The sequence below is a fragment of the Notolepis coatsorum genome, assembly GCF_963971535.1.
Source record: "Notolepis coatsorum genome assembly, chromosome: 12".
In the NCBI taxonomy this organism is placed as follows: Eukaryota; Metazoa; Chordata; class Actinopteri; order Aulopiformes; family Paralepididae; genus Notolepis; species Notolepis coatsorum.
Genome location: NC_140176.1, coordinates 68,467,438 through 68,484,569, shown reverse-complemented (window position 1 = coordinate 68,484,569; position 17,132 = coordinate 68,467,438). Strand labels below are relative to the sequence as shown.

Sequence of the window (17,132 nt, the reverse complement as noted above, 5' to 3'; positions counted from 1 at the left end):
TTGCATCTGTCTTGGTGCTGCTGGCTGTTACATGGTTTCCTGCCTTAATGCGGAAGTTCAGGTCTAGACCTGTCAGTGCATTCCGTACAGAGCTCAGCACTTTCACAACAGTCCTGTCCGGGCAACACTAGGCCGCTCTTTACCACCTGCTTATCTGCAGTGCCACAGCCCTACACTGCGCAGGTTCAACCCTGGAGACACCAGATGGCCCTTTTTATTTTTTTCAAACACTGTTGAGAGTGTGATGAGACGTGTGATTTGCAACCAGGGTGACTTAGTGAGACGTATACGTGTCTCGTTATTGTTGACGTCGTTGGTGGGGAAGGCGGGAGGTTTTCAGGGAGAGCGAGAGAGAGAGAAAGGGAAGGGATTGAAACAGTGTAAGGAATGTGAGGATCTCTGTTAATAATTCACCTCATTGAAAATGATTTATGGTAGGTCTTTAGATGGCGGTAGTAACAACAGGGCACGTCAGAGCTGAGGTCTGGAATGAGGAATGCCAGACCACTCCTGGGCTGGACCCGGAGCCCTGCAGTCCAGTCGCGCAGAGAAAGACCCTGTGTCCTTCGTAATGTTTCCGAACACCTGCGAGTGTGCTGGTTGTCACATTTCAGTAGAGGATGCGTCTAGAGCTCCAACGCTGTTCCCCTAACAATGCAGTTACAATACACCGAAAACTAGCGATAGACCCATGAATTGCTCGGTGACCATTGTGTTGGCTGCAACCTCACTTCACAGTTTGAAATTGTCTAGTTATTATTATTATTATTATTAGTAGTAGTAGTAGTAGTAGTAGTGGTAGTGGTAGTGGTAGTGGTAGTGGTAGTGGTAGTGGTAGTAGTAGTAGTGGTAGTAGTATTGGTGTTAGCATTATCATTTATTTTTAAACCAAGCAGTGCTGGTGTGCTGCAAGGTCAGTTATCTTCAAGGCAAACCAGGGGAGAGTCAAGCTGTCGAGCTCTGAACAGCCCTGGGCCTTATCTGGCCACGCAGACACTCAAGATAGCTGTATTTATTTGCATTTCTCCTTGATTCAACCTGGGAGGCCAATCTCACATCTTTCCTCCAGAGGAGGAGGAGGAGGAGCCCACCAAGGATGCGGTGGTGCGCTATAGCACCCACACGTGAATCTAAATCGAAAAGCGCGTCAGAGCGTTGGGAAATGCCGATCAAGGAGTCGCAGGGCGATGATTATCTCTTATCGAGATCAATAATAAGACGGAATGGAGTTTATTGGCATAAGTATGACTTGTCAGACTTGAGGCAGGGATTTACCATATTCACATGGCGGCCATTTCTTATGTCACGCTCAGGTTGAGTTCCTTTCCACCCTGTTCCCAGAAATATGGTCAATGAAGACTACAACTGATCTCCGTCGCAACAAACCCTTACATCTATTTATATAGGTAAATGTAGGCCTACAGTCTATTATCTATCTTTTATTAGCACTGTGGTGACACGAATACATCTACCCCCCCCCCCCCCTTCAAGACTCTCTCCTCCTTGATGGGAAATGCAGACCACCCTCTCTCTTTTTCTCTCTGCGCAAGAGGCTGTCAAGTCACACTGTGAGCTCAACTCCAAGGGGGGGGGGGGGGGGGGCAAATAACCTTGAATGAGTGCAGGAGCCTTTTGTGGGATGTGATGTATTCAATAAACACTTGGAGGGCATGTGCCCCAGCCACCCTCATTTCCTCTCCCCCAGTGGTTGATAAACAGATGGACACCACAGGCCTGCCCCCATTAACTCTGAGCGTCTCCTAAACGCTAACACATTGGCGCTTTCTGAGAGCCCCTTTCAAATAAATACACTGATTGGGGGAAAGAGCGCTATTGTGGAGTTTGGCCGTGTTTAGTGTGATGTGGACTTGTCTTGTGGTTTGCTTTGTCTTTCCGCACACTTTTCAAAGACTAATGGACGGGGGGGGGGGGGGGGGGGGGGGTAGGGGGGTCAAACTGAATGAATATTAATCATCATTCGAGACCGGCGCACGGTTTCGCTCAGCTGTCTGCCGGTTTCCATGACATCATCGCTATGTGTCCATTGACTAAAAAGAGTGAAAGGATTACGGTGTTACATTCCGACAGGTTTAGCGCATTAAAGACACGCTTGTTTGTAAAATAGGAAGGGTTCCGATAAATTGTCCGACTTCAGAGAAACACGAAGCGGGCCCCTCGTCTCTGCGGCGTCAGTGTTTCTTTCATAGGAACCGTTTGATAAAACGTTACGTCCTACGGCAGGTTGAAGAGAAAAACAGGTCCACAGAGCCTCCCTTCTCTGACAAAGAGCAGTCTCTCAGCCTCGATAGCGAAGAAAGTGATTTTAAAATTCATGCCAGGTTTCAAATGACCTCACAAACCCCCCCCCCCAGATGGTAAGGTGTTGGGGTTAGAACAACGAATGAAAGGCGAACGAGGGCATACTCTAAAACCATTAGCCTCCAACATGTTATTGCATTAAAATGGCCGCATTACCCCCACACCTCTCGATACCGTCCCTTGAGTTGTTATAGGTCAAAGGAAAACGGGGTGATAATCGAAGAACCAGCGGGAGACTTGCGACACAGTAAAACGTCTGTTAGAATGTAGCAAGAAACGTCTGGGTGTTACAATGATGTGAAGGCGCTCTATATTTTTTTGTGAGGGTGTAGTGGTGCCCTCTATTGAGAGGAAGCACTGTGTATAACTGTAGGCCACTGTGTTGTATTGTACCGCTGCATGTGTACCACATGCCAAATGCTATTGAACTTAGTGGGTGGTGCAGTGGGGCTAATTGCGCCACCAACCTGGATTTCCTAGTTCCTTTCCAGGGAGAATAAAAGTGAGACAATTATCCACATGTTTACCACAGCGAACTAATTGAGTGTATTCACACGGTGGCCATTTTGCTCGCTATGTGAATATGGTTATTGAGCACCTCAGACGAAGAACCATGTAAGTCTGTTTTAGATTTTCAGAGGAACAACGTTTTCAAACTTTATTATCTAAAGATGGGAAGATAAGAGTGTTGTGTTCACTCGTAGTTAAAGACAGTCGGGGGTTGAGCAGTTTCTTGTGACGTATCACATTCACACGTGATTTAGATTGACTTCACAACTGCAAAACTGTCCAGATAATATCTAAACTGACTTATATGGTTCTTCAGTGCAAGCAAGGGTTCAATTATCAAGCAGCAGGAGTCTTTCTTTTTGTTTCAGTGAAACCCACCTGGGTTTCTCACCATCTCCCTCTATATTCTCCAGTTGTTGAAATGTGAAGGACAGGAAAACTGAAGACGTTTGTTTTTACCGTTATGGGTAAAAATTGATTACCCTGTTTTTAAATAATCTCACAATAGTTTACAACAGACCACGCTAGAATATCGACTCCAATGTTCACTCATATCAGATGTGAATGAACCCAAGCCAAACATACCATAAGCCTTGAGACTCATATTGGGGCGTGTGGTTCTGCTAAAGCACTGTCGAGAGCGGGATGAGGTCCAAAATCAGTTTGGGTTTAGGCTACATTCCTGAGGTCTCGTCCACAACAGACAGACCGTTCGTTGGCTCAAGCATGTGAGAAGGATGCTCACTGCCAGCAGGACACATGGGTTGAGAGTCAGCAGCTGTCGAGACATTCAGGATGTCCTAAACCAAAAAAAGGACCTCTGATGGCCGGTGTAAAGGTCATGAGGATGTCAACATCAAATTAAAGGAAGAGTGCATTGCTAAAAGCTGACACGCACATAGCCTACTACTCTAGCGAGGCCTTTAACCTTGAACTGGAGAGTCTGGACTGGTCAGATGAACTCAATGGTACACTGGTTGACGAAACATGGCTAGGTTTCAAAACCAAATTCTCAGCAATACTAAACGACATGGCCCCCCTAAGAACCACCAGGGTAAAAAATCGCGCTGAGCCGTGGATGCACTCCGAAATACTGGCCGCTATGAAAACCAGAGACAAAAAATGCTCTGAGTTTCGTAAAAGTCAGTCAAAGCTTACTAAAAGCACGAGCAGTGAACTCCAAGCCCACGTGACTGAACTCAAACTAGAAAGAAACAGACTAAGAAACGACGTAAACTCCATGATCAAAACTGCAAAAAAGAATTTCATCAATGACAAAACTGAGGAAAACAAAAACAAACCACGTGAACTTTGGAAATTACTCAATAATCAACTAGGATGCAGTAAAAAACTTAAAACCAGATTCTCAAACATAAACATAAAAACGGACAACACGCTCATCACAGACAAGCTGGATGTAGCCAATTACTTAAACATTTTCTTCACAAACATAGCCACAACACTGGTAAACAAACTACCCTCCCACTCAGGGCTTTATGGGGTAGAACACATAGTAGCTTACTACAAAAACCTAGGGGTCCGCAAGGACGACTTCAAGCTGGAAATGGTAACAACAGATGAGGTACTCAATAAACTGAGCGCCCTCCAACCTAACAAGGCCACTGGCCATGACAACATCCCCTCCAAATTCCTCAGAGACTCAGCAGCCGCCATCACACCAATCATCACACACATAATAAACCTCTCCATAAAACAGGGACACGTCCCCAAGGACTTCAAAATTGCGAGGGTGACCCCTCTGCACAAAAAGGGCAGCAAATTAGACCCAGGCAACTACCGCCCTGTTTCTATTCTCACCTCCATCTCGAAAGTCATGGAAAAAATAGTCTACGAACAGGTCGAAAAGTACCTAGCGGAAAAAAATCTAATCTACGAATTCCAATCTGGCTTCAGAACATCCCACTCCACTGACACATGCCTTCTCTATTTGAATGACCACATCAAACAAGAGGTGGACGCAGGCAAATACTGCGGCATGGTCATGCTGGACCTACAAAAGGCCTTTGACACGGTCAATCACTCCATTCTGATTGACAAGCTAAAAGCAATTGGTTTTGATAGTCTATCAGTGAGCTGGATGCAATCCTACCTTGAGGGGAGGGAACAGATGGTGGAGGTAAACGGTACTCTATCCCCCCCCCTCACAGTGAGCTGTGGTGTTCCACAAGGAAGCATACTAGGACCGCTACTGTTCCTAATTTATGCAAATGACATGTCGTCAGCTTGTGACTGCAACTTGTTCCTGTTTGCGGACGACTCAGCCCTGCTGGTCTCTGACAAGAACAAGTTACAGGTTGAAAAAACCCTCAGCTCGGAACTAGGCAGAATCTGCATATGGCTCGCTGATAACAAACTATCATTACACATGGGCAAAACAGAGTCCATTCTCTTCGGTTCAAATAACAAACTCAGCAAGACCGACGGCTTCTCAGTTACAGTGGGTGACAATATTGTCACAAGGAAAGATGAAATTACCTACCTGGGTTCCATCCTAGAGGCTAATCTCTCCTGTGACAAAATGGCATCCAATGTAATAAAAAAAGTCAACCAACGAACTCGATTCTTGTACCGGATCTCCTCTCTGGTAAACAAGAACACCCTGAAGACTCTGGCAGGAGCACTCATTCAGGGGTACTACGACTATGCTTGCACCTCATGGTACCAAAGCACCTCAAAGGCGCTAAAAACAAAATTACAAACATCTCAAAACAAACTGGTCAGACTACTGCTTGACCTTACTCCTAGAACCCACCTCACCCCTGCCCACTTTGACAACCTAGGATGGCTTAGAGTAGACGACAGAGTACAACAACTTGCAATGGGCCTGGTCTACAAGATACACTACACGACCAAGGTACCCATGTACATGTCAAAATACTTCCCAAAGGTCAGGGAATACCACGATCACAACACCAGAGGGAGCTCCACAAATCATGTTAAACCCAGATTCGGCTCAAATAAGGGACTAAACACGTTTCGCAATTATGCCACATCAATGTGGAACGCCCTACCCAAAGCTGTAAAGGAATGTGGATCACTACCCACTTTCAAAACCTCTCTCAAGGGACACCTACGGGAGACTGCAATTCAACACTGGCCCCTGTAAATATCCTAACCCAACCCCCTCCAATGTACAGTCATTTACCTAGTATGGTTTTGTCAATAGTTCAATGTACAATTGTGTTTGTTTGTACAGTGTCTCCTCCCCCCCCCCCTCAATGTACAGTGTTACTTGTTTATACAGTGTGCCCCCCGCCCCCCCCCCCCCCCCCCCAACCACCTCCAATGTAAATTACCCAGTATGGTTGTCAATATCCCAATGTACCCAACCCCCCCCACCCAACCTCCTCCAATGTACAGTTTCTACGTCAAATGTATATACTCCCTTTTCTTGACTCCTTCTGTATCACAAAAAGTACTGTATTTGCAAATCTGGTATGTCATAAATGTATAGATGTAGCAGTACTGACTATCTGTATGTCATGTATGTCATATATGTCTATATGAATTGAAAATGGGGGACCCTGATGGAAACAAGACAAACGTCTTTCTCAGGTCTGCATCCCCTTAACAATTGTATGTATTGAGCCGTACTGTATTGTACCCATTCTGCAATCTGTTAAATAAAGTTTTCATTCATTCATTCATTCATTCATTTTATTTCAACTCGTGAGACACTGAGGTTACCCTCATTTACAGCAAGATCGGGCTACCGAGACACACTTTTCTCATAGCCTCACCGGGCTCACCCCAACCCTAAGCCTAACCTTGGCGTCGCATGGGTGTACAGTATGGCTCGGCGGCCAGTCAAACCAGGCAGTCACCATGTACAGTATGGCTCGGCGGCCAGTCAAACCAAGCAGTCAACATGTACAGTATGGCTCGGCGGCCAGTCAAACCAAGCAGTCACCTAGCCCCTTTCGTGACTGCGATGCACCGTAATCATAACAACAAATTTTGTTTTGGTAATGTATATTCCTGTAGTTTTGACCTAACCAGATTTATCATGACATGAGCGTTACTACTATGAACAAAACAAAGCCAAGAGAACAGTTTTGACTCTTCAAATAAAGTGACTATATTTATTTTTCCAAATAAATATAATTTGAGTCAATCACAAAATTCACAATCCGTCATGTCACTTTGTCACTATGAATTGAAAATGGGGGACCCTGATGTAAACAAGACAAACGTCTTTCTCTAGTCTGCCAATCCTTAACAATTGTGTGTATAGAGCCGTACTGTATTGTACCCATTCTGCAATCTGTTAAATAAAGTTTTCATTCATTCATTCACGTGTCTGGTGCGCCCAGCCATCACAGCGCTCCTACTGTAAAATGCGGAAGCAGCCATTTTAGTGAAGGCTAGCTCAGTTTTACTCGTTTATAAAAATGATTTAAAATGTTTATTAGCAACGCCGAGCTTTCAAACCCCGCCGCATGTGTGTGTGAAACCCTAATGGAACACTGGGTACCTTTGACATTTATATCTGATATATTTTGAACCCACCGCTAGCTTTTAAGCATTGCTTGATGGTGCACATTAACCTGGCTACTACGGAGGAATAAGTGACTGGGGCTACGTTAGTTAGCATCCAAGCTAGCCTGATAACGTTAGTTAGAAACCAAGCTAGCCTATGTAGGCTGCTTACCTGGCCAATAATGTGGTCCTCCTCCTGGACAGATAGATTTGTTAAATCATAATATCCACAGTGATGTGCTGTGCTGGCTGCTGGTCCTCAGTAAAGGTCCCACCGGCGAAAAATAAGTTGCTAATAAAGTGCTATATGCTTCATTGCATATGCCAAAGTGCCCGCGAGGCTAACCTCGTTCCCAGCTTTATCTCGTGAGATACCGCGAGGCGAAGACGTTTGGTCACGTTTGCTTTTAGTGACAGTGTAGAGAGTGAGTGCAGTTTCGCTCGTTCGGTTAATTTCTCCAGGAGGGAGAAAATTATTATAACACAGAGATGAAAAATAATGATTTTTGTAAACTATAAAAAAAGGTAATTTAAAAACAAACAAAAAATTTGAATTTAAAATTTTTTGGGGGAAGCTTGGCTTCCCTTGGCTTCCATGAATATTCGCCACCTTAACCACACTGTTACCTTAAAATAACCATAACCCTAAACCTAACCTTAACCCTAACTTTCTATGTTAACGTTAAAACTAACCATCACCATAGCATTGTTGTGTGTATATCAGGATGGGTGGCTTGGTCTAGTGGTGAGTGCACTTGCCCCCCACCACAAGCATTGTTAGTTTGAGTCCTGTTACGAGTGCAGGTAAGCAAATGTGAGTCCAATGGTGGAGGAAATAATGTGAGACAGAGAATGGTTGCTCTTTCTTCGAGGTGTCTTTTAATGTAAGATCACAGAGCAAAGGGAATTCAGGAAAAGACGGCGAGCGTCAACTTGAGAGAAAGGGTAGATACAGCAGATAAATCTACAGCGAGAAGGTCAGCACAATCTCCAACTCCTTCCACACGATCAACAGTCTGAAGCCTCGACAGGGGCAGAGAGAAACAACAAGTGAATAAATAGTCAAATACCAACATTCCAATGCATCAATCAGTGACAGGTAATTGACAGCTCGTGACAGCAACCAGTGGTGACAGAACAAGACGAAAGTCTTTCTCTGGTCTGCATCCCCTTACCAATTACGTGTATTGAGCTGTACTGTGTATTGTACCCATTCTGCAATCTGTTAATAAAGTTTTCAATCAATCAAGCAATCAATCTGCAATCTACGGAAATAAAGATGGTGCCGAAGTGAATAAGGCAAATTATACAACAGGTAGGTACGACCACGCATTGAGATTGGTCGAGAACGTTCTAAACCGCGAGTACTGTATATTCATGATACACTCACGGTTAAATCACCATGAATATACCACTGTGCTGGCTTTAGAATGTTGTAGAAAGTTTCAACTGCCATTCATCAAACGGAAACTGTCAACATGACCTACTCCGCGGACAACATTACGATTACGTTTGATTTAACGTACCCGTTAACTATAAACTAGTGGATAGATATAGAGGACGGGCCAACATCTAACGGTATTCATAAGTGGCCAAGTCCAACGAAAGATGAGCTGGACACACTGGAGAAAAGCCGCAATTAATCCTTCAACACCACCAAGTCGACGGCCTAGGCATTGAACTGGCCCAACTCCCGGAACTGTATGTCCTTTGTTTGTGTTGCCAAATTCCATAGCAACGAGACATGTTTAGGAACTATTTTTCTACGCCAAATTCACTAAAATCTATATAATATGACCCTATAGAATTGTCTGTATTCATTCTATATTTTTCCCGACGCAACCTGTTGTATAAAAGCAATAATACACTCGGAAGACAGAGAGGCTAAGGGCGCATCACAGCCGTGGCAATATTCATGGCTCCTCATGTATTATTAATTTTATAAGCTGTTCTATTTTTATATCTTACTCTATTCTATGCCATTGACTCTATGTCCTCCTACTATTTTGGCTAATGTTCCCACAACATATACCTGTATATCTATCTGGTCTACTCTCTATGCCACTGACTCTATACTACACCTTCATAGACAGTTTCGACTTGACAACATAAACATTCTAAATGGACAGGTCTAGGCATTGTCCAACTAACACCTCTTCTGAAGGCTAACCGGCCATGTCCGCTTCCATTCATTCACGCTAAGCTAGGCCAACATGCAGCCAGATAGCTTTTTCTACTGAACGCACAGAGAGGAAACTGGTATCTATCTTCTTGTCTCTCTCTGGAGAAGACGGTAAGCTAATTTCCCAAAATGTTGGCGTGTTCCTTTAATTTCCTATCAGTGTTGTTGATATTAGCAAACACTGCAGCGGTAAATCAACTGCAGTCCAAGTTGTTCCCCCGTAGCGCAATGCCACTGAAACCGTCTATACTCTTGAGTCATTTATTAGCAATAAATGTCTCTGCCTATACTCTATGACACTGGCTGTCTACTGTTCTACCGCTCTACTGTTTAATGTTCCATAACTGGATTGGACAACTGCAGCATGATTTTGGCGAAATGCCCAGATTATACATTTCCTCTTGGTCATTCATTTGTATAATTATGAAAATAATTGGGTGCAAATCCATTTGTACAATAATATTTTTGTGGTTTAGAATATATATTTGTATTACCTCCCTGTTCCTTCACCACAAAATGTGAAGGAAATGACATCAAAGGTTGGGAGTGTGGGACCATTCCTATGGAGAGAGCTGGGAGGGTGAAGGGTTAATTTGTAGCTGGGGAAACCTGATGCTAATTAAGTTTTTGGAATGCCACATACTGACATTCTAGTCTAGAGCCCCTCAGAGTGGGTCAGGCATGGGGAAAGCTAGCAGAAATGCATGTGCCTAATGTTTTTATTCCTAACTGACATTCGGAAAGGCCAGCCACACCGCACCCTGGAGCAAAAGGTAATGTCCTGTTATTGCCTGCTATGTCATTAAGAAAAAGTTTGTTACTGTAGTTAAATGTTAACAAGGAATGCTTATAGTATACTCTGCCTTTTTCATATAGCATGTAATTGTGTTTTCATCCCAATAAATTTTTCTCCACAACAACATTATTCAGTATTTGAGTTGGAATAAAGTACCATTGTTTCCCCCCATTCTTTACAGGAAATAAAAGCACATTAAAAATGGGATTGTCCAGACCAGTGCTGTTGTTGTTGCTTCTGTACTGGTTATCACTGCACGACAGTAGTGTGACCGTGACGGCTATAGCAGAGCCGTGCAGGGGCGCGCACTGTTATGGCGGGGAAACTGGAGATCCAAGACCCTGCATTGGGGCGCACTGTCCGGGGGGTAGATCCTCCAGACCACCGCGACCGTACAACGCGGCAACAACACAGCAGGGCAGAGCGGCGCAAATAGTTGCCAGCAGCCAACACCACGCGTATCCGAGCTCTGCGAAAGCAGTGGTCTCCTCCTCGGACGCCGCCTCGGCCGCGCAGCCGTCGCGCGGACGGCACGGTGACAGCAGCAGCAGCGCCAGGGAGGGCGCACGGATGAGAGCGCCAGAAGTTTTGTCATCATCGCCGGGGGGATGTACCGATACGGATTGTGTCACTCCGCAGAAACTACTTCAAACCAGCAACGACACGCGAGACTGTAAAGGGATCGAATGCAAACTGCCACTGAGAATACGGCTTAAACCCCGACCAAAGTCCTGTGTGGGTGAGGGGTGTCTGGCTAGTTCAGAGGATGCCGCCAGCCAGCCCTCCTCCCCGGTCCACATGCGGGACAGAGCCGCGCAGTTTCTGGGAGAGTTCCCGGACCTCGGCTACCCCTCGTCGGAACTGGGCGCGGGCGGTGCGCCTTTGGGTGTCCAACTCACATGTGATATCAAACCAGGTCTGTCGTTGTCATTGATTGATTGATTGATTGAAAACTTTATTAACAGATTGCAGAATGGGTACAATACAGTAGGCCTACAGCTCAATACACACAATTGTTAATTAAGGGGATGCAGACCAGAGAAAGACTTTCGTCTTGTTTACATCAGGGTCCCCCATTTTCAATTAATCAGGATCTTCATCATCATCATCATCATCATCATCATCATCATCATCATCATCATCATCATATTAATACAGCATAATGCCTACTCGACATAATGAGTGTAGAAAATGCTTTGGCTTTAATTGCAGTCCAATTAGCAATATATATATTAATGGGAATTGGCTGACGAACTTTTGAGTTGTACAAAATTAACCAAAAATACTCTCTGGAAGTCACGACATGCATGTGTATAGCCTCAATTTCCCTTTAAACCATCAAGATATGTGTAATGTTTCCTTTCTTTTAGTTTATTTTTTTTATACCTGCAGCCCAAAATGATATGATAATATCGCGATAATGATATAAAACGATAACGATAATACACGCAGGGCAACCCATCTGCGTGGCTATGTCATCTCTTAGACTGCAGTTTATAACCGCGTCTGAACTGGAAAAATGTCTGGGAGTCAATTGTCCAGAAAATGTAGAAGGCTTTGACTTTGATGTTGGTCTGTTCATAGGAAACTTTCATTACACTTTCCATGGCCAGTGCCTGTGCCATCATTGTTTGATCAAACTCAGACAATGCGGTGGCCATTCCAATTTCATTTCAAGGGGACATATTATGGAAAATGAGGTTTTCCTCTAGTCTTTGTCTGTATTTTCTGAAATGTTATTCATTTTAAATGACTTCTACTCCTTTCTGCTTGGCCAGGATTTGAAGTCTTGTTTAACGAGCCCAAACAAGCTGTTCAAAATGATTGCCCTTGGCCCCTCGGTGATGTCATGGTGGACACAAGCAACCAATTAGCTTTGATTAATCGATTAGCTGTGCTTTTTGGAGCTAGGAACACTGCTTACCTACTATACTGCCACATTTGTAAAGGTCTTTATACTGTTGTGTGTGGGGTAGCCAGGCAGGGAACAAAATAATTCATTTTAAAATGGGTATATTTCTACAACAAGGGAAAATAAATAATAAAGATTTGACTTGTTTCTTTGCAAAACAAAACTTAACAAACATGTTAGACAGATCCAAGGAAGGTATGACATAGTTGAAAGGTTACATAATAGGCCCCCTTTAAACTATTTAAACATGCATGAGTTCCCTTTGTTATTATATTTATTTTATTTTTATCAAACATTTAATTCCAAGCGTGGGCAGTTTAGACGCAGGACCGTGCACAGACATTTAGGCTCGCAGGGACTAAAAAAAAAAAAAAAAAAGGCAATCACCCCACCAACACGCACTATTCCTACCCGGGCGTTACCACACCGCCAACAGGCTAAATGGAGTGGGTGTTATGGCCCCCTGGATAGGTCATTACCTGTCTGTAGCCAAGAGCTAAACTGGAGCTGGGCTTTTAAAAGAGGGGAGCAGGTGTGTTTCACCATAGGGGCTGGAGCCCAAGACCAAACAGCCCTAATGGTCTTCATCCCCTTCATAATGAGGATCCGCTCTCCACGCACACCCCAACACCCCCCCCCCCCCTTTGGCCCCTATCTGTGTATGTGCCTGTTTAGAGGGCATTATTATGCAATAGGTAAGTGTAGTATTATGTATTATGCAGTAGGTCTACTACGTTTCCTTAAGCTTCATCATCCACTGATCTACAGACAAGTATTTCGAATACTGTGAACTAAACAAAACACACCTTAGTAAATCATCTAATCTCCAGATATCTCCCTTGACCAGTAGAGCAGCTACTAGACTAATCAAAACTTTGCCTCTCCCAATCTCCACGTCCCCTTTTTCTTTCAGGGGAAAACGAGGTTCCTTCAGAGGATGCCCTGATCCTCCATCTCCAGCTGGCCAAGGGGCAGGAGAAGCTGGTGGAGGTCATGCGTACCCAGCAGATAGTCATCCGCGACCTGCAGCAGAAGCTGGCCGACCAACAGGAGGCGCTGCTGGCCCAACAGCGGGAGATCCTGGAACAGCAGCTCCGCATGTACGAGCAGATGGACGTGGTGAAGGCCCAGTACGGCGTCCTCTCCGACACCATCAAGCAGGTGTCCTTCCAGGGCCTGCAGGGGGAGATGCAGAGCTACTTCGAAAGACACTTGGCGGGTCTCCAGAGTCAAGCACGCAGTCACCTGCAGAAGTCCTACGCCGTCCACAAAATGGACATGGACGCGAAGGTGATGGATGTAGTCGGGGAGGCCCATTTTCCTCAGCCACTGCTGGGGTGTGCCTCTCCTTGCGAACCGGAGGAGTACTGTGACTTCCAGAGGGATCCGCCGCACTGTGAGAGTTGCACCATGTGCCCGCCTGGCTTCTTCCTGGTCTCTCAGTGCTCTCCTAACGCTGACAGATTGTGCCAGGTATCAGGCTGTTATACTATTTTATTGTCAACACTTTGTGTAAAAGAAAATGTTGTAGAGTTTTGTATAGATTGCTCAATCAGAAAATGACACTGCTGTATTTATGAATTGCAGGATAGAGATGAGTGTCTTGAATTGCCCACCATTTGCGGAGAGCGAGTGAAGTGTCTTAACACTCCAGGTGAGTTTCAGATATTACCCCTTTAAATTGATTGTTCACAACAGGTTATGACAGTCTACAGTTTATTATGACGGAGAACCTGATTAAAAAGTAATTGTAAATCGAAAATGCTATCATGATATTACCTTTTTATTCACCATCTTTGTGACAGTAACTATAATGCAACAACAACAAAAATAGGAGCGCTTCTTGTATTATCAATGGAAATCCAATCGTGAAATGAAATACATTTCTATACAGCTAACTGACCAAAGCACATTGTCTCCCTTTCTCTCTGGTTTTATGCTGGACAGGAGGGTTCAGGTGTTTGGGCATTTCCGAGAGGGAATCCGCTGCAGGCTTGTGTGGCCACGACTACTTCTATAACCAGGAACTCCAGGAGTGCCAGGCCTGCACCGACTGCGACGGAGAACCCGCCACCATAGCCTGCACAGCCAACAGTGACACCGTCTGCGGTCCCCTCCCAGAGAGCCGTCTCTCCCAGTCCTGGGCGGCTAACGTGGCCGCCCCCCCGGCCAGGGCTCCTGGTAGCCACATCTTCTCCGGCCTCCAACTTAACATCCGTAACAAGGAGGACAGCGACCTTCTGTCCAACCAGGCGGGACGGCTGACCTTCCGGCAGCATGGCCTGGTGTGGCTGGACCACAACTTTGCCCTGAAGCACAGCTGTAGGAACTTCCTCCAGGTGGGCATGCGGCTCAACGGCAGCCAGGAGGAAGAGGGCCGGGACCTCAGTAGCGTGCGCATTGAACAGCCAGACGGAAAGTACTTCCAGGGTGTCAGCGTCAGTGGCGGAGTGGAGGTTGAGCCTAATTCTACCCTGACTCTGTTGCTGAAGAGCCCCAACCAATACTGCAACCAGAGCAAGGACCTCCATTTGTATGATCTGAACGGACCGTCCTTCAGTCTGTTCTGGCTGTCCCACGACACCGGGGCCGTGGCCATGACGGCTCAGATGTCCATGTCGGCCCACTACCAGACCAACTACCGGCCCACCTTCCGCGTGACCACGGTCTCCGACCCCTACATGGTGGGCCTGACTCACGACAGCCGCGGGGTGCGCTTCACGGAGAGCGGCGTGGTGAAGTTTGTCCTCCAGCAGGCGCTGTACTCCATGGGCCACACCTGCGTCCGAGAGGGCTTCTCGCTGATCGCCTATGCCAGCCACAACGGGACCGGCAAGGAGGTGATGCGGGTGTTCAAGACGGGCGTCAACTACAGAGACACCTCCGTCACCCTCTCCGGGGCAGTGAAGGTGGACAGCGGAGACACCCTGAGCTTTGAGATCACCTCCCCCGCCCAGTGCAACATCCGCTACTTCGGGGACAGCACTGGAATCAGTATGTTGAGTCTGATCTGGATCCCCTCGGCTGTGTCTTCGGCCCTGACCGCTACCGTGTCCAAGACCGGCCTGCCCTCTGGAGCGGTCCGAAACAAACCCCTCCTGTTTCAGCAGATCAGCCCCGACTCGGACAAAGTCCATTTGGCTCGCTCTGGGGAACCAAACGGCCACAAGAACTTCATCTTCCACAAGGCAGGAACGGCAAACATTGCCCTCAACCTGAAACTGATCCACTCCTGCAACGTGGTGAAACTCACCGTGCACCGGGTGGGAGGGGCATCCAGCGGTGGGCGGGCAGGTGCCGCGGGTCCTGTAGCGCAGCAGGTGTCTGGGTATATGCCCGAGGGAACTGAGTGGGCCAGTGTGGGGCTGAGGGCCTCTCTTGAGGTTTATAATGGCACATCTATCTACGTTACCCTGGACTGTGTTCGTGGAAGGGTCAACCAGATTACACAGGAGGGAGGCACTAATATTTCTATCCTCTGGGTAGCATTGTGATCCAACCAATGATGGTGCTTTTGTCGTGATACGTGGGGAGGGGGGGGGGACTATGGTTTTGCACAATATTGAATTGCAGAGCAGATTGTAGAATTGACCAAACTGACGTAGGCTTTTTGGGCTCAGAGAAAATGTCTTATTTGTCTATTACAAATATTTTATCATATTAATGCAATATTATCTTTTGATCACATGCATAGACCTTTTATTTTTTAATTGTAATCTACCTTTTTAGGTATGTTTTACATACTGTAAGTACTGCTTTTGCTTTAAGACAGTACTTCGGCTGGTTGAACAGTGACCAATTCCTCATTGAGTGTGTGTGTGTGTGTGTGTGTGTGTGTGTGTGCGTGCGTGCGTGCGTGCGCATATTTGTACACACGGTGTACAAATTATGTGTGTTTGTTTGTTTGCATGCATGTGATATGCATACACAACAGTTTTTGCATGTGTGTGTGTGTGTGTGTGAATGGTCTCATACTGTATCTATATTCATTCCTGCACATACTACATACATGTATATCGGACCCAGTGCACATGTAAGTAGGCATATGTGCTTTATTTTTCATAAAAAGAGCAATATACTACTATTGTAATGTTGTGAACGTTCACATGAGCAGGTATTTTGTTTGATATTCCTGATGATAACTTATTCGTTTTGTTTTTTTTATATCATAGAACTTTCATTATACCATACAATCATATCACTCCCTAAATCTTTGCATGGACAAAAATACGGTAAATGTGTGAAGTACAAGTTAAGTATTTGGTCAGGCACAAGTGAGTGTAGCACTGAGTGGGCAATGTTAATATTTAGATATATTTAGTGATAATCTCTCATGTGTTTATTCATACAGCCGTTGGTTTAACATCATATTAATTTGTACAAACGTTGTTTTTCTTCCGTCTCGATGCTGTCACCCTGGGGGAAGAGGCTGCCCATGCGTAGCGTTCTTAATTGCCTCTGTGTGTGTTCTGTCGTCCACACAATTAGACATAATGAAGTGTTTCAAAGAGTTGGCAGCGAAGCAGCCACTGAAATGAGTGTGCTTTATTTTCACTTCATCATGCTCGCTACATTTGTGTGTGTGTGTGTGAGATTTTCCTTCCACAAATACAGTCGAACTTCATGGTGTATTCCTTTTTAACGCCAAATAAAATGTACATGTATTTTTTTCCCGGAGTAGAATCCCACTCTGATGCATGTACAAAGCTATGACTACAGTACGTTTTCTTTTAGGCAGATCATTGCATGTTTCCCAGTCGACCAAACATAAGCAGTTATTGGCCCTATAGGTCATAGATGAAACATGTGTGATGATCGCAGGATGTTACTAACAGACTCTCCTACAACATGTGCAAGTAAAGCATTGCTATAAGATTCCAGTGAGGTCATCATGTGACTTTCCTATGTCACCA

The 17,132-nt window shown here is 45.4% G+C and overlaps 1 protein-coding gene across 1 annotated transcript; it reads left to right on the top strand.

Moving 5' to 3' along the window:
* The first annotated feature begins 10,169 nt into the window (after positions 1-10,169).
* nell3 (NELL (neural EGFL like) family member 3) lies at positions 10,170-16,906 on the top strand. Its single transcript, XM_084325659.1, has 5 exons — positions 10,170-10,284; positions 10,489-11,223; positions 13,133-13,692; positions 13,807-13,873; positions 14,167-16,906. The coding sequence occupies exons 2-5, from the start codon at positions 10,509-10,511 to the stop codon at positions 15,711-15,713; spliced, it is 2,889 nt and encodes a 962-aa protein (XP_084181785.1). The 5' UTR covers positions 10,170-10,284; positions 10,489-10,508; the 3' UTR covers positions 15,714-16,906.
* Positions 16,907-17,132: the final 226 nt, after the last annotated feature.

What these genes read in the sequence shown, in the direction of transcription:
- nell3 (XM_084325659.1), top strand. Translation starts at nt 10,509, where the DNA reads ATGGGATTGTCCAGACCAGTGCTGTTGTTGTTGCTTCTGTACTGGTTA. An exon ending in CACATGTGATATCAAACCAG is followed by an intron (nt 11,224 to 13,132) that starts GTCTGTCGTTGT and finishes TTTTTCTTTCAG; the next exon opens with GGGAAAACGAGGTTCCTTCA. An exon ending in ACGCTGACAGATTGTGCCAG is followed by an intron (nt 13,693 to 13,806) that starts GTATCAGGCTGT and finishes TATGAATTGCAG; the next exon opens with GATAGAGATGAGTGTCTTGA.